The 23,152-nt window shown below is 38.1% G+C and overlaps 1 protein-coding gene across 3 annotated transcripts in view; it reads left to right on the top strand.

The window, feature by feature from the left end:
• The window catches only part of LOC135213622 (small ribosomal subunit protein bS16m-like), a 57,169-nt gene that overhangs the window by 32,001 nt on the left and 2,016 nt on the right, over positions 1-23,152 (top strand). For all 3 annotated transcript variants that reach the window (XM_064247651.1, XM_064247650.1, XM_064247652.1), the window contains 2 exons: positions 1,303-1,428; positions 7,042-7,201. In XM_064247651.1, the coding sequence (XP_064103721.1) occupies positions 1,303-1,428; positions 7,042-7,201 (286 nt within the window). The remainder of the gene's footprint in view (positions 1-1,302; positions 1,429-7,041; positions 7,202-23,152) is intronic.

The raw sequence follows: 23,152 nt of genomic DNA, 5'->3' as shown, positions 1-23,152 counted from the left end.
AGTAACCAGGTCTCTTGGCTCAAGAGTCGGTTTTGGCCTTATGAAACAGACCTTTGCTGGGTTCTATCTCTCTCTTCAATAGAGAACAGGTAGATGCTGTGGTAGACAAGCATCAGGATGATGACAAAGACTGGCTTGTTCACCAGGCAGAGGTGAAGGCTTCAGTGCCTTCTCGTTCCACTGCGGCTAGAATTTGAGTGGCTAGCTTTTCCTCAGCCCAAAGAAGTCCTCCTCTTCTAAGGGAGCCCGAGGAATGACCAATCCTTCTTCTTCCTCTGCAAAGGGACTCGCTGTAATGCCCCTTTCAGACAACCTTGCCTTCTGGGAAGGGAGGTAAGGGTAAGAAGGAGAAGGAAACGCTAGGGTCGGCGTTCCCCTCCAGCTGCTGCCATTGGTTGGTGGGGGAAGGGGCCATTGCCTGTTGAGCCACTGGGCAATTTGGCAGCGATATGGAGTAGAGACTTGGGTAGTGGATGTCGTTTGAGAGGGTTCTCTACTCCCCTTCGAGTCTCCGCCACCCTTCACCAACAACCCGGTCCGTCTTCTTTCCTATGTAGTAGTGGGATCATTGAAACACCAAGCACTAATAGAAGTAGTGCAGAAGATGCTGAGCAAGGGCACTGTAGAAGTTGTGTCAGACTAGTCTCCTGGGTTCTACAGCCGAGTCTTTCTCGTAGAGAAGACTTCGGGGGGTTGGAGACCGGTCATAGACCTTTCTCCTCTGAACCGATTCGTTTGCCAGACTCGGTTCAAGGTGGAGACAGCACGTTCAGTGTTGTCCTCAATCTTGGAGAATGACTTCATACTTATGGTGGACCTAAAGGATGCATATTTCTAGATACCCATCCATCGGTCGTCCCACAAGAACCAAGGCAAAATTTTGTATAAAAAAAAAAAAAAATTACAAAAACCGAAACGCCCAATAAGAGAGGCGTACAAAAACCAGGGTTTGATGTATATTTTACATATTATAAAAATGTAATTTTTGTCATCTACTGTAGTACTTGGAAAAGGATGACTTAGTGCTTGTGTATGCAGGTTGAGCAGAGAAATTAAAAGCTATAATGAAAGAAGAGAAATGTTCCCATTACACAGGGTGCCATGTTTGCCAACTACTAACTCCTTTGGGACTGGTAGATGAGGCACTTACGCACGACAATATAATGGGTTTGTATTTGTAATCCAGAGTTAGTATATATATAAATATTACTGCTAATTTTCTCATTAACAGTAGTAATCTGTGTCATTAGATTATTTCACCTGTTCTGTTGTTTTATGCAATATCATAAATATGTATTTCAGATGTCAGGAGCCCTGCTTTTGCCAGCTTCAGGAGGGGCAAGGTTTAGCCGTTGCTCAAAGAAGGCAATTAGATTTGCAATTCACGGTTGTGCAAATAGACCATTTTATCACATAGTTGTTATGGATGTAAGTATTGTTTGCTGTATATTTTATGCCATTTGTACATTAACATCAATATTTTTTAAATGAATCTTACCTCTATTATGATAGTTGTATTCTCATGTCAGGCACGAGGATGATAGAGTGAAAAGTAAACAAAAAATAATAGGATCACTTAGTTTGAATTGTCTATTCACCAATCCCTTTCAGGTGGTTTGAGTTTTTCCTCTGGTTTAAATTTTTTCTATCGTCGGCCTGCGAGGACGCATTGGAGTGTTTATGTGATTTCATTAGTACCCGGCTTTACTTTTCCTTTTATAACAGTCACAATCAGTGTGTTAAATGTAGGAGCAATGATTGCTAGATCAGTGTATGGGTTGGTCTGATGAAATAATGAATATTTTTTTAAAGTGTAAGCAGGTATGAGAAGCAGATAAAAAAAGGAAAAGGCATTAAAGATTCTTTTAAGGCCGGTCTCGTAGCTCCCTCCGTCTCCCCCATTGGCTGACGCCAGTTGCCTCTACTGCCTTGTGTTGTTTTGTTGCTTTTAACTGTACTCCAGCTATTAGGGCTGTTGCCTTGTATAATAAGGCGCCCTATGAGGTAATGTTAGACTTGCGATAATCTTACGCTAAGTCGGTTGGTTATGCACTTCCATACTCATTGGAGTGTCTTGGGGTTTCATGATAACGAACGAAGTAAGTATCTTCTTTCTGATGTGAGGTTCTAGTAGAAAACACGAAGTATAAAAATACATATATTCTTCTGAGATTACATGATGAATATCAGACAGGGTTGTACAGGTCTGCCAATGACGATGGCTTGATCGCTTCTGCCAATGATGATGGCTAATTCTGTTCTGTTCTCACTACCATCTCGGTTACAAGTCATAAAGGAAGCAGACAGTAGCTCGAACATATGAACATACATACAAATGAGACACATTACTAATCACGTAGGCCGTTTGAATTATAGGTCGCGGTAGTTGTCTCAAGCAGGGAGCTTGGACTAATGTTTCAAAACAAATGAATGACCACAGGTGACAGCACGTCACCTTAGCCTACTTTATTGTATACATCATCTTAGCGTCTCTGGTCTGATCACATTCCTGCAAGCAATCTGGTTGACCTCTCTAGTTTTAGTTTTTTATATATATGGAGTAACATTCCATATTTTTATTATGTAATCACTTACACAGCTAGCACCAGAGAATTTATGCTTATATTAAGACAGAAGGTTTGTTAATTATGAAAATACAAATTGATTTCAAATTTGTCGTTTTTCACATCCTTTGGTCAATGTGGGAATCAGTTATCATAATAGAGAGGTAATTTTAAAAATAATAATTTATTTTTTAAATACCCTCTATTATGTACAGTGGGCTTCCCATATTCACAGGGGATGTGTACCAGACCCCCCGGGAATCGCTAGAATCCGCAAATAGTTGGAACCCCTATGAAAATGCTTAAAACTGCCAATTTTGTCAGTTAAAACTCAGGAAAACCCACTAAATATGTTTTTACCTGGTTTTTTAATAGTTTTATCATAAAAAGTGCATTTTATGATAAAATTGATAAGAAAATAGTAATTTGTGGATCTCTCTCATAGAAAAATATACTGTGACTAGGCAAATTTCCCACAAATAACGTTCATAGAGGAATCTAAGAATTTGTGAGTCTGTGAATCTGGAGTCCACAGATACAGGAATTCACTGTTCACTTTATCACCCTCCCACTTCCCCACTCATGTGAATAGAAAAAAAAACTGAATTGAAAACTATAGACACTAAAACCACCACCTGAAAGGGATGGGTGAATAGATGGTTGAAACTAAACGATCCTATTATTTTTTTTTATTTTTCACTGTTGTTCTCCCTCCTGACGCTGGAATACACCTATCATAATAGAGGTAAGTATTTAATAGATAAATTTTATTATAAAAAATTCTATTTTCTCTCATGAGTTAGGAAATTTATGTAACAATAACTGTGGCATTATGAGCCAAATGTAACATCAGTTTCCATCAACTCTTAAACATTTTAAAGCTACAGAATTTTGCTTCCACTGCAAAGATCAGTCTCATATAAAGGAAATATAACTAATATGTGTCTTTTCATGTGATGTCTGTTAATTTCTAAGATGAACATAGCTTAAACATAACATTATTTCTTAAACTAGCATTCACAAGCACAGAGATTCTATTAATTGAGCATCTGGTTTGAGAATTTAACAGATTGGGTCGATAACGATTTTTTAAAAATCATAATGCTGTTAAGGCCATTTTCAGTAGACATTATGTATTGTAGTAATTCAGTAGTTTATCTTTTTCAGAAACTAATTATAATTCAGCATTTCACTTATACAACTTCCCCGGTAGTTACATATAGCTGTCGTCTCCTGACGTCACGGCAGAATTTGAAATTTGCGGTAGCGCTAATGGTTTGACAGGTGATCCCTCTACCCCCGCCCTCTACCGGGTAACAGGAACCATTCCAGCAAAATGTCAGAAGTTTCCTGCCGTCGGAACCGATAACACGGTTCCTCTGCTGGTTGGAATTTGGAATTGATCATCTTGGTTTTTCTCCTTTTGGTGATGTACCTTGAGTTTTCTGATCTTTTTGCTAGCAGCGCTAGAGTTATTTCGGTTTTGGAAGAATTGTTGTCCTTTTTAGGAATTAATTTTGTTTTGTCACGATGTCTGACATCGGCTCTATTCAGTATAGGGTGTGTGGTAGTGGGTGTAAGACTAGACTTCATAAAGCTTCACTTGATCCTCATTCTACTTGTGTTAGCTGTAGGGGACAGGAATGTTCTTTTGAGAATACGTGTGAAGAATGTAAGTCTCTAACATCTCAGTAGTGGAAGGCTTTGGAAAAGTATATGAGAAAGTTAGAAAAGGATAGAATCAGAAAGGCTTCACAGAGATCTAATTCTAAGTCAGTGAGTAGCCAGGATATTCCTCTGATTTCTGTTAATCCTGATCCTATTAACCCTGTAGTTGTTTCTCCTGCCCTTGACTCTGTATCTCCCGATCCCGTGTCGGTATTACGAGCTGATACGGACTCGAAATTTGTCTCTTTCCTCACCACTATGCAGAAAATGGGTGAGACAGTGCAAGAAGTGGTACTTAAGTGTGACAAGTTACTTAGTGCTAGTGTAGTGGAGGAGGTGGCTGTTCGGCCCGTTCGTTCTCCTAGGTCTAGGCCCCTGTCAAACTCCCCAGATCCTGGGAGGAGGCATGCCGAAAACCGAAAGGAGGCGAGCGGGATCTGCTCCCGAGCAGTCGCCCCCCCAAGCAATCCTGTAGCCGTATCCCAGGATGCTGTCGCTCACCATTGGAAAGGTGTTGCGAGGAAGTGTTTTTCGTCAAGCGACTCGAGCACAAGATTTATTCAAGGCTTGAAGAATGTAAAGGCGGACATTCTCAGCAGGAGAGGACAAGTCCTCGCCACAGAGTGGACTTTACATCCTCAAATATGCAAGAAGCTTTGGGAAATTTGGGGATGTCCTCTTTTGGATCTCTTCGCCACTGTATTGCTCCCCAGTTCCAGACGAAGAGGCGTTTGCAGTGGATGCCATACTTCTGGACTGGTCAAATCTAGATCTCTATGCCTTTCCTCCATTCAAGATGCTAAGACTAGTTCTGACAAAGTTCAGAGGTCATCGGAACGTAAGGATGACTCTGATAGCCCCCTTTTGGCCGGCCAGGGAATGGTTTCCGGACCTCCTACAGCTGTTGACGGTCTTTCCGAGAGAGTTGCCGTTAAGGAGAGATCTACTCAGACAGCCCCACTTTCTGAGGTTCCATCACAACTTGTCCGCTCTTCGACTAGTCGCCTTCAGACTGTCGAGCATCTCCTCAGAAAGAGAGGATTTTCAAAGAGAGGTTCAAGAGCTATTGCTAGATCCAGAAGAGAATCCTCTGATCGAGTGTACCAAGCCAAGTGGGTCCAGTTCAGAGCTTGGTGCAAAAATGGAGGAGTTTTGCCTTCTAAGACCTCTATAGCTCAGTTAGCTAACTTCCTGCTTTTTCTTCATCAGACTAAGAAGCTTTCTACCCAGACGATTAGGGGTTATAGAGCTATGTTGTCTTCGGTGTTTAGACATCGAGGGTTAGACGTTTCTAATAATCAAGACCTCTCAGACCTGATTCATTCCTTTGATACAACCAAGAGAAAGGAGTCAAGAACAGTAGCTTGGAACCTGGATGTAGTTCTCAAATGGCTGATGTCTGACAAATTCGAACCGATCTCCTCTAGTTCTTTTAGTGATCTGACTAGAAAGACTTTTTCTTTGTGCTTTAGCATTGGCTAGAATGATCAGTGAGCTCCATGCTATTGATAAGAGAGTTAGGTTTGCTAAGGGAAATGCCATTTGCTCATCAATGCTGGGTTTTTTGGCTAAGAATGAAAATCCCTCCCATCCTTGGCCTCGTTCTTTCTCTATAAAGAACATTTCGGAGCTAGTGGGGCCTAATGAGCCTGAATGTCTTCTCTGCCCAGTGAGAGCACTTAGACATTATGTGCAAAAAACCAAAGGTATAAGAGGTAAGAGTGATAACCTGTGGTGTTCAGTGAAAGATCCTTCTCGTCCTCTTTCTAAAAATGCGCTCTCCTTCTTTTTAAGGAATTTGATTATTGAGGCACACGAACAATGTCAGGACTCAGATATCAAAGTGCTTAGAGTCAAAGCTCATGAAATAAGAGCAGTGGCTTCGTCTATGGCGTTTAGACGTACGTAATCTGTCTTTGAAAGACATTATTAAATCTACATATTGGAGAAGCAATTCTGTCTTCGCATCTCATTATCTGACAGATTTGCAAACCACATATGAAAATTGCAGCACATTGGGGCCATTCATTGTGACTGACACGGTATTGGGTGAGGGAGAGAAGGATGTCTCACATCCTCACTAACTTTTCTCCTTGATTTTGGTTTTTGTTTTAAGGTTGTCTGAAGATACATGGGGTTTTTGAGTTTCTTTCAGTCTTTTAATGTCTTGGTGTAGATTTTTTAACCGGGTGTGGTGAACCCTTGTTTCTTTGTGTTTTTTGTGCTTTGTACTGCACCCTGGGCAGGGGCATTATAGTCTTGTCTATTACGGTCACGTCCTCAACGACAAGTACTTATTATTGTGTACGGCACATGGATCCATATATCCTATCGGTACAATAAAGGCCAGCAGACTACAGAGGCAGTAACCACTGAGTCAGCTGTCTTTAAAGGTAAGGAACCTATATCTTCGGATAATTCCAACAGTTGTTATTTTAGCTGCCATTGTCCCACCACCTAAATGTGTCAATCAGCTATATGTAACCACCGGGGAAGTTGTATAAGTGAAAATGACATTTTTATATTAATATAAATTTTCACTTATACTTACCCGGTGGTTACATAACGAAGCCCGCCCGCCTCCCCTCATATGGAATGGTAGGCATGAAACTTCTGACATTTTGCTGGAATGGTTCCTGTTACCCGGTAGAGGGCGTGGGTAGAGGGATCACCTGTCAAACCATTAGCACTACCGTGAATTTCAAATTCTGCCGTGACGTCAGGAGACGACAGCTATATGTAACCACCAGGTAAGTATAAGTGAAACTTTATATTATTATAAAAATGTCATGTTTGTGAATTTTTTCAGAAACTAAAGTCCCAACATGGTTTTGTCATTGAGCAACTTGGAACATATGATCCAATGGTCAACTCCCGGGGAGAAAAATTGTGTTCGCTTAATCTTGAAAGAATTTCATATTGGATTGGAGAAGGCGCTGACATTTCTCAGTCATGCTCAGTTTTGTTTGGTAAGAACTCCATTTTCAACTAATTATTTGGTTTATGAGTAACCTAATTGTTTAAGACTTAGTAAATGTAGAAAAGCAAACACAGGCAGTCCCCAGTTATCGGTGGCCTGGGTTATCATCGGTCCGGTTTTATGGCGCTTGTCTAACGATGACAATAACTGAATTTTCAGTGCCAATATGTACCGATCCTCAGTTATCGGAACGAATAACCGAGGATAGTTGCTCTTAGTATTGCCGATTTTCAGTTATCACAATTTTCGGTTATCATCATGCCGTCAGGAACAGAACCCCCAAAGATAACCGGGACTGTCTGTAGTAGTAGCATATGTAAACTTTTTAGGTATTAATTATATTCAGAACTTCATCATCACTAGACCAGCATAAATTTGGAAATTATACTTTTCTGTTCCATGAGTGGCTTACTTCCCATTTGAAATACATTTGGTTGAACCCCATCAGTTTCAGCAAACATTATTTTGTAAAAGTTATTCTTAAAAACTGATTTGCACATATAGAAATACAAACCATTGTATTTTATATAAGATGCAGTCCCCGGTTATCGGTGAGGGTTCTGTTCTCGGCAGGGCGCTAATAAGCAAAATCCGTCTTTAACAGAAACTTGGTGATTTATGGCGTTGATATCCAGTTAATGGCGCCTAACTCAATTATTGGCACCTTATGGCGCTGATAACTGGAACTCTGCGCATTATGGCACCATAAATTGCCGATTTTATGGCAATAAACTGCCTGTATATCCTCAATGCAAGCTGGAATGGTTGTTAAACCTGGTGAGAAGGTTGTTAACTGGGGATTATTGGTATGTCATGTGAAGAAATCTTGCTGAGCTGTTCTTGTGTGTGTGTGTGTGTGTACAACCAGTTTTGTATGTGGATCCCCACTGTATTATACTTACCATTTACATTTTCTGTAGTGTTTTTGTAGAAAAGAATTTACTGCTGTTGGGAGGTACTTGGTAAAGGATGATCCTTCAAGTATTAGCCTACTTTTCCCTCCTAACTGCTGAAGTCTTCCCTTCTACTTCCCTAAATATACCCCCTCTGTGGTAAGAGTTTGGTATTGTGAGAGCCTGGGGATCATGCACCAACTTTTACAATGTTGACACAATGTTGGCTGCTGCTGGAACCCTTACAACTTCCCTGCTACACCTGCTGTTGCTACAACTGCTAGGAACTTGCCATTGTTTGGTTTCCAGTATGTACTGTAGTGGTCTCCCTTCCACAGAAGATGCACCAGGGCATCAGCAACTGAAACCCGAGTAAAGATGTGGAAAAGAGCAATTGCTGTCCTTCCACCACTGCCTTCTTATAGAACTTATCCGGCTCCTGCTGCTCCTTATGTTTTCCTTCACCTTCTTCTCATGGGAGGAAGAAGAGGATTCCAGTTGGCTTGTCACAAGGCCTTGCTTGGGGCTTTAAGCAAGTGCTCTTCAAGTCTCCATGGGAGTGGGAGCTCTTGAAAATTTATGGGTGATCGACTGTTGTCTGACTAACCTGGAGAAGGGAATTGCCTGTTGCAGGTAGTGGAAGCCAGCATGGCCTATTGTCTTTACTTTTCCAGTCTCTGGACTGGTTGCATGAAAACATTGGGGTTAGCTCTTTTTCCCATCCAGTATTTCGTTGGGGACATGCTAGGAAGAGAATCTGCAACCCTGTGCATACCTGGTCTTCATGTGCTTCCTGGGAAGTACACCTGGTCAAGCCTGCACGACTTAAGGTGCTGTCACACTAGCAAAATTTCTGTTGACTTTTGAATTTGATGTCGACTTTTCATGTTTTGATGACGACTTTCTGGTGTCATCGTCAAGAATTTTGAAAACAGTACTGATCGAATTCAACCCATCGCTTCCATCGACTTTATTGTTTGTTTATATCTTGGAGAGCGTGCATTTCAAGTCATCAGATGCAAGATGGAGTTCTTGGTACAGTGGACAAGATTGCCAGAACAGCTTTTGGTCGAAGATATGGGGGAGAGACTATGCTTATGGGACCATAAGCATGATAGTTTTATGAAAAAGGGTCTTAAATGAAAAAATTACCAAGAGATCACCATGCAACTCAGGGAAAACTTTCCTGAACTTGCTGATCTTTAATACAGATAAGCATGCTATATCGTGAATATCAGATTGTTATATAGCCTAGGTCTTTTTTTTTTTGGTATTAGCAAATAATATAAGAAAAAATCTTTAACATTTTTGCAGTGTTTCTCTGCTTAATTTATGATACAGTCTGACTGTGGTTGTGTAAAAAAGTTACGAATAGCTTATCTAGGCTAGCCCTAGCTTATTATTTAAAATAAAACTTTTCACATCTTTTTAACCAGGACCGAACCCAAAGACTTTTTTTTTAAATTCTATGCAGCATCATTAAACACATGCAAGCACGACCCACTAATTGCTTTGTGTTATAAAGCATAGTTGTTTTATCATTCTGGGTAATCACAGCTCAGATGGTTTGTTTACGTTTTGATGACAACCATGGTATGAAGAAGAACGTGTTTGACAACCAGAGTACGGAATGATGTCGACTTCTTTGGAAAGTCGACGACAAACTCAGAAAAAGTCGACGGAAATTTTGCTAGTGTGACAACGCCTTTACTGTCTCCACTTATTTGGTCTGGACTATGTAAGCAATGTGAGCTGAGACAGCCTTTCCTACTTATTTTACCATGCTAAATCCTCATTGTGTAAGTTTCAGTGGTGGGTTGATTCATATTCTTCTCAGTACACAACAATTTTGGGATTCCATGGTAGTGTGCATCCATTCACCTGTAGAAAACTGGAAATGGATATAGTATAAGCAGAATGCTCTCCCAGCATGTAAGGTGAATGCAATAAGTGCTCTCCCAGCATGTAGGGAGAATGCAATAACCTTCAACCCTGTTTTTGTGTAAGTGTAAAGACTCCTCACCTGTGTCTCTGGTTTTGTAAAGTTAAATCAGTGCTTCCTCCTCCTCAGTGTGTTTACAGTTGTTGGACTGTATGCATGCAGGTGGTGGTTTGTAAACATTGACCTCCTCATACAGTTCTTTGGAGTGCTGGGAATATTGGTTCATATGTAGTTGTGTTAGACCCAAGTCTGCTAATGGTTTGCTACAGACCTTGGGTAATTTTTACATGATAGTGTTTTTCATTGCTCCCTTTAGTGGCCATTCTTATCCCATCCTTTTCTTGAAGCTCTTGTAGTTGTCACTCTACCCTCTCTTTTAGTGTATGCAGGCTTCATTTTGCACATACAAACTGGGCATTTGCACTTCAATTCTTTGTGGTGTAAACTCATGAGAGATGTTCTGATTCATTTACAAGTACGTACTACTTAAAAGGCAAACATGTTTGTAGCAGTAAGTTCGGTTGTGACCACTAAAATAGAATTCTATGGATTTTCTATGGTTTCAGGAGATTACATGTCAGCCTGAAGTCGTCATTGTGAGGAAATCTGTGGGTTATTGGACCACAATTTTGAGTGGTTATATCTCTGTAATTGTATATTTTGGCAGTTGGCACAATTTATGCAGGTCTTCACATCCACATACCAAGATGATCTTAAGGCTATTGATTAGGAAGTACCTCTGGTGGAGATTCTAATGCTTACTGAGGGATTTGTTTATTTTTGAAAGGTTTTACCCTTCTTTCAGAATTTCTAAAGGAATGTTGTTGCAGAAATCATTTGGCACCTTGTGAGGTTAGTGATCTTGGGGAAGCAACCACGGCCTTCCATCTGTTTCTTTTTTTTGCACCCTAGGGCCCATGCAGGAGGCAAAGCCCATGTTCTGACTGCTTTTGTTGTGGTATTATGGATAAGGTTAAAACTATCTGGTCAGCAGATCAGAGGGTTCCCTGTCATCCAGCACTCAGGCAAACTACTTGCTTAATATTGTGGGAAATGCTTTTGGCATCGATCATAGTTCCTTCAACATTTATTTGCACTCTTGTCAAACACTTTCTAATTCTCCTTCACTCTTTCCCCTTGAGAAAGAGGAAAAAGAGAGACTGCTTAAAACAGGTTGTTCTTCTTCTAGTCCTCAGCAGGGTGAAAATACCTTCAGTCTACTTCCTCTAGAATGGGAGGGAAACCTTCTTGGTCCTATTTGGGGTGACATCTTAGCAAACTCAAAGGGCTTGATAGCTTCTTTCATTGATAATGAAGATATTGCATTACTCAACACTAGTGAAGCTACTCACTGTCACCAATAAACTGGGACCATGTCCTGCATAGATTTATCTATAACTAATTCTGACTGTTTTACAGATTTCAACTGGAGTACTTATATCAGAAAATTATGGTACTATTGACCATTCACCAATTATCACATAGCCCACCCATACAGAGATCACCACAGTGGTTTAGAAAAATCAGTGAGATAGAGGGAGATGCTGATGAGTTTAGTAGTATGAATGATGCCTTTGACTTACTTTGTGGCACCCAGCAAAATACAGGAATGCGTTCAATTCCTTGGTCTACAGAACTAGTATTCAAAGGAACTAAGAAGACTACATCAGGTTACAAGACAGGCACTGACCCAGTGCTGTAAAAGAAAGACCCAGGAGACCTTGATGTTTTATAAGAAATAACAAGCAAATTTTTGTCAAGCAGTGAAAGTTCTTGTCGACAATTATGGTCTGCCATTGTGTCAAGCATTAACACCAAAACTCCACATTATGTTGAATGGAAAAGGTTGAGAAAAGTCGCTGGCATATTTTTCCCTAGCCCACCCCCAGTTTTAAAAGTTGATGGATAGTATGTGACTGATTCATCTGAAATTAGTCATACTTTGCTGAAAGTTTTGCCAGTGTATCTAAGAAATGTGTAAACTCTCCAGGTTATCAATGCTATAGACACTGACAGGAACAAAAAATTTTAAATTTTAAGAGTAACAAGAATGAATCCTACATTATTCCCTTTATGATTAAGCATGTATCAAAGAATATAAAACTTTTAATCAGTAGCATTATAAATAGTATGTATATGATGTGAGAATGATTATTTAAGTTTTTGGGACCTGTCATAAATACTTTTTTAAACCAGGAAAGGACAAGTCTATACCGTCCAGTTACCAACCAATTGCTTTGATCTCTTGTCTTTGCCAGTTGATTGAAATAGTCAATGTTAGACTGGTCTTGTATTTAAAAAAAAAAATATGACCTCTTTACGCCTGTTCAGTGTGGATTTTGACGAATCCACTCTACGACTGATGTTTTACTCCATCTTGAAAATTCAATATGTGAAGCATTTGTATCCAAGCAGCATCATTCGTCTGTATTTTTTGACATTGAAAGAGCATAAGATACTGTCTGGAGATATTGGGATCATTAAAAATCTTTTTGACTTGGGTATTAGAAGAAAACTCCTTATGTTTGTTAAAGTATTTTTTATTTATACTTACCAAGCAATTATTCAGCGGTAGGATTCCTATGCCCGGCAGACTAACTTTCAAATTTACCGGTGGCGCCGCCATCTTTAGTGCCGGTAACTATGGTCTGTCTAGAATGTTACGAAACATCGAGTAGGTTTCCGAAGTTATCAAACTTCCTCAAGACTTATAATCTGGCTGAAGCTAATCTCAGCATCCTTCCATTACGGGTCCCTTAGTACGGTCGTAAAATTTCCTTTACAATCACATAATCTGAATGTTTCCAGTCACACAAAAGCTGAGTTTTAAGATCTACATTGTTGTTTTGGATTAAGTCGACCTTGTGTTTCAAAAGCAGCCCATAAAGTTGATCGCTTGGTTTATTTTGAAAACATGCGTGTAAAAAAATTTGTAGGAAGAGTGCAAGCAACATATAAAGTACGGGAGACAAGGAAGTGTCCTTTAATACATATCATAGTTTAACATTCCGTAACCTACGATCAATCTAGTTCTGTACATTACTGAATCTTAATGCATTATAAATGTTTTTGGACTTTATTACTACTCATAAAATTTTAACTTTTATTCGTTATATAATTCAAATACTGATTGAATCAGTTTATATTTAAACATTATCAAATGTGTAGTTAGATCCTTGAATATATCTGTAGCCTGATGTAATAATTAAGAACTGTTCTTCGTAAAAGGCACTAATCAAACTCATCGATTTTGGTTACAGTTGGTGGTCTTTTCCTTTTCTTTACTTTAAAAACGGAAGCTTCATTTTCTTCTAAGCTTCCCTTTCCTTCCTTACATATCAGATAATTCTGCATTGCTTAGTTGCATCCATTGTACTTTGTACTGCCTTGTCAAAACCATGTACTATAACAATTTTGTTTTCTTTCTCTCTTTTGAAATACTCATGGACATTGAGTATGACTTCTCGAGTCTGAGCAAACTGGCAACGTTGGAAACCTACTCTATGTTTCATGACATTCTGGACAGACTATAGTTACCGCCCACCTTCGGTAAACGGGTATGACATCAGCGCACCTCTTCAATTGGATTTCTGCCGGCTTCCGAGTAGCATCGGTAGCTCTGCAGCTTTCTTCGTCATCTTTGGAGGATACTTTGCCTATTCCTGGAATTTTGGTGCCATACAAAGTTTTCGGTGTATTTTCAAGGAGCTAGCTAGTTACTCTTTTGAGATTAGTTACTCCCTATTTCCCGATTATGTCAGATTCTAGTTCATCAGGGGTGAGGTTTTGTGCAGAGGGTTGCAAAACGAGATTAGTTAAGGAGGTTTATGACCCTCACTCCAAGTGTACTAAGTGTAGGGGGCAAGATTGTTCTAAAGAACTAATGTGTTCTGTTTGTCAGGAGTGGGACGATGAGCAGTGGAAACTTTATTTCTCATAATAAGAAATAAGTTAAGTCTTAGTTTTACTAGACCACTGAGCTGATTAACAGCTCTCCTAGGGCTAGCCCGAAGGATTAGATATTTTTACTTGGCTAGGAACCAATTGGTCACCTACAGCTTATTGTGGGATCCGAACCACACTATATCGAGAAATGAATTTCTATCATTAGAAATGAATTCCTCTGATTCCGCGTTGGCTGAGCCAGGATTCGAACTTCGGTTCACCGAATTGGCAGCCAAGCGTGAAAACCACTCATCCAGTGAGGAACCTCGTAATAAGAAAGTTATTCAAGATAGGAAGAGAAAAGCAGCAATTAGGGCAGACAGTAAGGTTTCTGTAGATTTGCCTTCTATCCCTGTGTCAGCGGAGATCGCTACCCCTGCTTCTTCTCCCTTAAGAGGTCATCTTTCTCCTATCCTCAGTCCTCCGACCCCCTCTCTTCCAACTCCTGTACCAGCTTCCCATGTTGCAGTTTCCGACACCATTGCCAGCCTTGAATCAAGGTTCGAGAGGAGATTAAAAATTTTAGCTAATACTGAAGTCTTTCATGGAGAAAAGTGTGACAGTGCAAAGTGCAAGTGCAAGTGAAGTATTTCTTGAGGGGGTGGCTGTCTGTCCTTCCAGTCCTCCTTCACAAAGGTCACTGTCCCGCTCGCCCACCTCAGGGAGAAGACATACTGGAGGTCCGAGGGAGACTTGGGGGGCTTGCCCACAGGCAGTTGCTCCCTCTGTCGAACCTGAGGTGTCGAATCAGGTTTCGACTGAGCACCGTTGGAAAGGTGTCTCGTATGGTGCGGGGTTGTTGTACTCGAGCGAGACGCTGGCGTAGTTAATGGGCTTCTCACCCCCTCAAGAGATCTTAGACTGCTGACGTCGCCCCTCTCCCTGTCAAGAGGTTGAAGGATACCCCTTCCAGTCCGTGCCCCGTCTTGCAGTCACGTGGATCAGGCGTACGAGGGACTAGATTCGACTCGCGACTCGGCGAACTCGACTGAGGGTCGACAGGTGCGGATACCTGTCCGGCATATTTCGACTCGTCAAAGCGGGATTCTTTGACTTCTGTTCACTAGAGCGGCACCTACTACAAGTGACGTGTGGGTCGGTTGCAGCCGAAGCCAAAAAACGAGAACATGGAAAACCTCGAGTTCCAGGGCACACACGTTGATGAGGCCGAGAAGGAGCAGAAGAAGCCATATTTATTAACACACACGAAATGGGCAATGAACCGGGTAAAGGCTGAGAGAGGTCAACCACAACTCTCGTCCAGGCAGTTAAAGAAAGACTGACGCTATGGGGTTTGTGTGTTGCCAAATCTCGGAAGATTCCTTGCTTTCATCTGCAATTTAACCAGATCTAGCTAGGCACTAGAAATGATCCTATTGTTACCGAAGGTTTGTTGCGTATGAACAACTAGCAATGTGTTTATATTTCTTCAATTATTTACCATAGGATTCAGTATTAACCCTTAAATGCCTATTGGACGTATTAAACGTCAACGAAAATTGTCTGTTGTGTGCCTAATTGACATATGATACGTCGATGTAAAGAAGTTTTTTTTTTAAATTCGCAGAAAAATAGTTATAGGCCTACTTGGCAAAAACTTTTGAATCACACACCTTGAGGGATGCTGGGAGTTAACAGATCAAGCTGTTGTTTTGTTTACAAGGGTTACCCAGGCGCGCATGTGCGAATTTCTTTCTTCTCATTAAAAAGCATCAGCGACACATCTCAGAAATTATTTCGTCACTTTGACATAATTATGCACCCTTTTATATTAGCCGTTACATAGAGTTTTATATATGAAAGTGTGCGCAATTTCATGTAGAATACAACGAAAAACAACCCATGGTTGTAGCTTTTACCAGTTTTGAAATATTTTCATATAAATAACGATAAGTGCCAAAATTTCAACCTTCGGTCAATTTTGACTTGACCGAAATGGTCGAAAAACACAATTGTAAGCTAAAACTCTTACATTCTAGTAATATTAAATCATTTACCTTCATTTTGCAACAAATTGGAAGTCTCTAGCACAATATTTTGATTTATGGTGAATTTTTGAAAAAAACTTTTTTCCTTACGTCCGCACGGTAACTCTTCCGAAAAAATCAGAAATTCTTTCGTCCGATTGTCGTAATGTTTGCACCATTTTATATTAGCCATTACATAAAGTTTTCTATGTGAAAATGTGCACAATTTCATGTAGAATACTACAAAAAACAACCCATGGTCGTGGCTTTTATCAGTTTTGAAGTATTTTCATATAAATAACAGTAAGTGCCAAAACTTCAACCTTCGGTCAACTTTGACTCGCAATTGTAAGCTAAAACTCTTACATTCTAGTAATCTTCAATCATTTACCTTCATTTTGCAACAAATTGGAAGTCTCTACACAATATTTTGATTTATGGTGAAATTTTGAAAAAAACTTTCCTTACGTCCGCGCGGTAACTCTGCCAAAAAAATCAGAATTTCTTTCGTCCGATTGTCGTAATGTTTACACCATTTTATATTAGCCGTTCTAGTAATATTCAATCATTTACCTTCATTTTGCAACAAATTGGAAGTTTCTAGCACAATATTTTGATTTATGGTGAATTTTTGAAAAAAAACTTTTTTCCTTATGTCCGCGCGGTAACTGCCGAAAAAATCTGAAATTCTTTTGTCCGATTGTCATAATGTTTGCACCGTTTTATATTAGCCATTACATAAAGTTTTATATGTGAAAATGTGTGCAATTTCATGTAGAATACAACAAAAAACAACCCATGGTTGTAGCTTTTATCAGTTTTGAAATATTTTCATATAAATAACGATGTGCCAAAATTTCAACCTTCGGTCAACTTTTACTCGACCGAAATGGTCGAAAACGCAGTTGTAAACTAAAACTCTTACATTCTAGTAATATTCAATCATTTACCTTCTCTAGCACAGTATTTTGATTTATGGTGAAATTTTGGAAAAAAAAACTTTTTCCTTACGTCCGCGCGGTAACTTCTGAAAAAAACAAATTGGAAGTTTCTAGCACAATATTTTGGTTTATGGTGAATTTTTGAAAAAAAAAAATTTTCCTTATGTCCACGCGGTAACTGACGAAAAAATCTGAAATTCTTTCGTCCGATTGTCGTAATGTTTGCACCATTTTATATTATCTGTTACATAAAGTTTTATATATGAAAATGTGTGCAATTTCATGTAGAATACAACAAAAAATAACTCATGGTTGTAGCTTTTATCAGTTTTGAAATATTTTCATATAAATCACGATAAATAGAAGAAATTCGACCTTCGGTCAACTTTAACTCGACTGATATGGTTGAAAACTGCAATTGTTAGCTAAAACACTTACAGTTTAGTAATATTCAATCAATTACCTTCATTTTGCAACAAACGGGAAGTCTCTAGCACAATACTTCGATTTATGGTGAATTTTTGAAAAAAAAAATTTTTTTTACTTCCGCCCATTACGAATTCATGCATCATATTGTGATAATATTTTCTCTGTGTTGCTTTGATCATTTTACAATTTGTTGTATACCAAAATCATCGCAATTTAGTGTACAATACAACAACAAATAATTAATTCATTAGCTTTAACCGTTTTGCTCACAGCACAATTTGCATACAATTATATACAGTGGGGCCTCGCTTAGTCGCGGATCAGCAATCACAGATTCAGTTAATCACGGGTTTTTCCTTGGATCACTTCTCAGTCTATATATCCTGGTATGAATCTCGGCATCGCGGGCTTGTCGGTGGTAGGCTAAGCCTCGTCCGGTTCCGATAACCAACAAATGCATGAACAGATTCACATTATGATATTAACTGACAACAAAGGTAATAAAACCATTCTCACCTTATATATTATTGGCATATCTTCATAATATATAGCCTATTCATGGAATAATTCCACGTCATTGACATCAACTTGTAGTTGAGCGGCCAGCAGAAATGTAAACATTGAGTTACACTTCACAGCACCTTTGTCATTCTTAACCTTTTAGAAATGTTAATAGTAGTAGTTTAATTACAGTAGTAATAAGATTTAGGAAAACATAAATTTTCAATTCGAACTTCATTATTGTTTTGGTATAACGTAATCAACTTCTCTGAACACTGCAGTCATACAAACGATAATTGTCATAGATTATCGTATGTTGTTTGCAATCGGCGACGAAGCGTAAACGTAATAAAACCATTTTTACCTTATATATTATAGTCATATATTCATAATAAAATGCAAATCTTATATGTTATTGGCATATCTTCATGATAAAAAGCCTCTTCAAGGAATAATTCCTTGGGGAATCCATTTTTCAAAAGACAAAAATACACTACATGTTTACCGTATACTACAATGAACAATGATTACTTTATTTTGATGTGATTACATTAATATTACAGTATGGTACTCTAAGCAGTACAGTAACTATTTTTTATCATAAATGTATATTCATTCACGAAAAAAATAAATATGACCACCGTGATGTCACCGTTCTACAAAGTACCGATGTATTTTTACGTAAGTATCCTCTAAACTCTGTCATAAATCCCTTTACTTACTTTTTTTGTAAAGCCCAAATGCTACGTATATTCCGGAAAATTTACGAAATCACGAATTATATCATAGAGCAAGATTCACTAATTACTGTTTTCTTCTTCTTTTCATGACTAAATGCATTTTTAGAATAAACTCATTCACAAATTTTCAAATACTATGAAAGTAAACAGCAAAATATCTCTCTCTCTCTCTCATATCACTTACAGAAAAAAAACTATAATACTGATCTATTATTATCGTAATAAAAGAACAAGATGGTCCCCGAAAGAATAAAAATATGTGTTGCCATATTTTTATTCTTTCTGTGATTTACAAAACTGTGCTTCAATACAACTTTTATAGTTGACTCAATGATTATCACATATTATAACAGTATACAAGAGAATATCTTATCACTATCCATGTTTCATTTATCATCATCATAAAATATTTAAAATACAAATTTCATTGTTATTCTCGAGCTAAGATAGTCAACAGTACTCTAGTCCTAAGCTGTTCTCTCAAGCTATTCTCGTCCTAAGCTGCTATCTCAAGCTATTCAAGTTACTCTCGTCACAAGCTGCTCTCTCTCTCTCTCTCTCTCTCTCATCTCTCCTCTCTCTCTCTCTCTCTCTCTCTCTCTCTCTCTCTCTCTCTCTCTCTCTCTCTCTCAATGGAATATGAATTACTGTATCATAATATCATAAACTATTTTGTACAAAGTTAATAATAATAATAATTCCATTAATAAATTAGTTTCTTTTAGCAACTAAATTGTTTTCCAAAATAATTCTTTCGGTAATAAACGTCCATCAGCTGATTCTAAACGTAAACAAAAGACAAAACTAGATTTTTATTGCTGTATTTTGCTGTTTATACAATAATATTATAGTTGGGTGCTGTAATCATTACAGTAAATCATGTTTTTTATCATAAATATGTTCATTCACGAAATAGATATACTATGTACTTTTAGTTTGGTGCAGCAGCCAAATCATGAAAATAGAAAGGAATTGTTAGGTAATTATAATTTTGTTTGCTGATCTGATGCAGGGGAAATTGAAGATAGGAAAGAATAACTTTGAAACTGTCTTGTATTTAGTTTAAGGTGATAGTTGAAGAAATATTTGGTGCTTGAACTAAAGTAGGCAGTTATAAACATTGAAATAGTGGTCTTGGGTGGGTTAATTATTACTTAGTAGCGCTTAAAGCAATTTTCAGGGGGGGTACCAGGATAACACGGATATTTACTTATCACGGGGGGTTCTGGGCCCTATCCCGTGATTAACGAGGCCCTACTGTATTTAATTTTGTTCACGCTGTCATATATTTTAATATTTACATATTATAATGTTTTTTTTTCATTTCTGATGGTTGCATACTAAACTTCAGGCAATTACAAAAAAATTAGCCAAACATGAACTCTTAATTTTAAACTAAGCGTGCTATGATTTTTTGAAAAAAACTTTTTTTCCGCTTCGGCGCTCACTCCCGAACGCCGCTGGCATACAGAAGTCACTTTCGGAAATACCGGCTTGGCGTTTAAGGGTTAATTGTACAACTACTATATATTATCTTTTCCTGAAATCAATAAGATAAAACGTAAAGGAATTACAATGAGTAAAAATGGAGAGAGCAGCATTTAATTCTTTATACAGGCGGCCCGCGGTTAACGGCGCAATCACTCAACGGCGAATCGGTTTTACGGCGGTCGTCAAAATATTCATTAAAAAATAAGGCATTTTAAAGGTATCTTTACGGCACAATTTTCAGTTAACAGCGCCGCTAGCGCCGTTGTCTAACGAGTTCATACATTTGTAGAAATGCCGTTCAGACCATAAAGGTTATGCAAATTATATTTACAAATTTTATGGAAAGTTATTACGTAGGTATTAGGGTAAAATATATGCCTCTGACACTGTTCTATGCCGAAAATATCGAGTTACATAAGTGCAAATTTAGCTATGGATGTGTCGATTTATAAATGTTCATGCTTTTGTTTAAAATGTGTATGAAAATGTATTACGTGAAAGGTATTTTTATTTCTGTACAGAAATATGATATAAAGACAGCTTTTGAAACTGCCCTTCTTGTTATCAAATACAATGTTTTTTCATGTTCTTGTGAGCCGCCGCCTGCCGCTCTTCCGAAAATATCGATTTTAAAAAAGTGCAAATTAGCGATCGATGTGTCGATTTTATAAATGTTTATGCTTTTATGTTTTAATGTGTATGAAAATGTATTACGAATAGGGTATTTTTATTTCTGTGCAGAAATATGATAAAAAGGCAGCTTTTGAAACTGCCCTTCAAGTGATCGACAACAATGTTTTTTCAAGTTCGTTCTTGTATGCCGCCGTCTGCCGCTCTTCTGAAAATATCGAGTTAAAAAGAGTGCAAATTTAGCGATCGATGTGTCGATTTTTTAAATGTTTATGCTTTTATGTTTAAAATGTGTATGAAAATATATTACGTAAAGGTATTTTCATTTTTGTACAGAAATAAGATACAGATTAAGGCAGCCTTTGTAACTACGCTCCACTTTGTCAGGGGATGTTTTTTCATGTTCGTTCTTGTCCGCCAGTTCCGAAAAATGCATTGTGTTATTTTATTAATTATGCATCTTTTCCATAAATCCTTTAAAAAGTTATACATTATTTCACTGTATCCAAGAATATTGTATGTATTCTCATATTATTGTATTTTAAAATACTACGGCAAATTTAAGCCAGTATTTCGCGGAGCGGGCAATGTTGTGGTTTGAAATCAGCTGATGAATACGAGTTTGTTTCACCATAACGCAATTCTGACCGAATGCTCTTGCTTCTAGTTAGCATAAACGAATATCTATATACAGTGGTCCCCCCGTATTCGCGGGGGATGCGTACCAGACCCCCCCGTGAATAGTTAGAACCCGCGAATGTTTGGAACCCCTATGAAAATACTAAAAACAGCCTATTTTGTTAGTTAAAACTCAAGAAAAACCCACTAAAAATTTTCATACTTGGTTTTTTTAATAGTTTTATCACAAAAAGTGCATTTTATGATGAAATTCATCAAAAAAACCAGGAATTTGTGGATATTTATCATAGAAAAATACCGCGAATTTTCCGCAAATAATGCAGGGAAACGTTCCCCAGAGAAATCCGCGAACGTGTGAGTCCGCGAATACGGGGGGTCCACTGTACTTGACTTATATGAGACAAAGTTATTTTTCCTTATACAGCGTGTTTTTTGGTGGAAATATTTATTGAATATGTCTCATTGTGAATGTGAACTACTTTTTTTTTTCGTTAACAGATTACGTTGGCGGCATGTTTACTGCGTAAAAAATTATGTGATTCCGTTCGCAATAATCCTTTATATCATCGTAATACGAACTTTACGTTATTTATCTTATATTGGCGTGAAACCAACAGTAAAATGTGTTCTTTCAAGCACAGTAATTTTGATTAAAATGATTTTATCCCAATTTTATCTACAGTTGTGTTTGATGGCAGACGTTTACTGCAGTTTTATCCTTGTTGCCGATGTACGATAATAGTCATTAGCAGCTTGAACAGTTTTCTCAGCTTCAGTTATAACTAGGTTTAAATTTAACAGTATATTTCCCGATTGATCTTTAATCTATATTGATCTCCAATCTAAAGCGAATAAAGTTATTACATTAAGATATCTCAGTTCTATTCTATACATAACGCCATTTATAACAAATACGGTAATGTTGTACTGTAGTACGATGATTGAAATACAAGCCAAACAGATGTTATCCAGTTCGGTTGTACTTAGAAAAAAAAAAAGTTTCTCGTTCGGTTGTTCTAGGCTGTACACGTTCACGCAACAAGTATAACGTTAAAACCATACTTTCATCATTCTCTTTTGCTGTTATTGAACTTATGTAACTAGAAGATGGATAAAGTTAGGCCATTGTAATTTGATCTCTCATAAAATCGGACTATCGTAAGACTAATGATCGTAACCTGAACACTACAGCTACCTGTACACTGTATAAACTTTATTATAGCTTTACGTACTCTTGACACCCACATGTACTGTACAGTAAATTCTATAGTACTATACTGCATAAATATAATTTTACTTATTGCGCCGTTGTGGGATTACGGCGCCTTTGACTGGTCTAGAGTTTCGAAAGAAGGTGTGCGGTGGCCGTAGGCTTTAAAATCGCTCAGCGTCGAAAATTGCTTGGCGTCGGTGGCCAGGAACGGAACCTGTGCCGCTAACCGAGGGCCACCTGTACCTGTTTTACTTATCATTGGATTTTGCATCATTATTCAATCAAGATAAGGTAAAACTTGTGTTTTCATGCAATAAATTCACCCTGAATACGCTGTTGCTTTCAGATTTTAGATGCGTTTCATATGTGAAGAGAAAATGAAGAATATGTATTATTATGTTGCCCCTGTAAATTATTCAAGTTGACAGTATTGCCAAGAGACAATGATCTACAAAACAACGTTGCTTTGGTCGTCTCGGCGAGAGCTTTGAGTTGCCAATTAGCAATATAAGAAGGTTGCAGTTTCAACAATATTTACCATGTCATGTCATTATATTTTTTGCAAATAAATACATGTAATTCCCATTATGACTCACACATTTTCAATCC

The sequence above is a fragment of the Macrobrachium nipponense genome, chromosome 43 (assembly GCF_015104395.2).
Source record: "Macrobrachium nipponense isolate FS-2020 chromosome 43, ASM1510439v2, whole genome shotgun sequence".
NCBI classification, from domain to species: domain Eukaryota; kingdom Metazoa; phylum Arthropoda; class Malacostraca; order Decapoda; family Palaemonidae; genus Macrobrachium; species Macrobrachium nipponense.
Note: the sequence above shows the minus strand (reverse complement) of the source record. Positions and strands in the feature narration are given on the sequence as shown.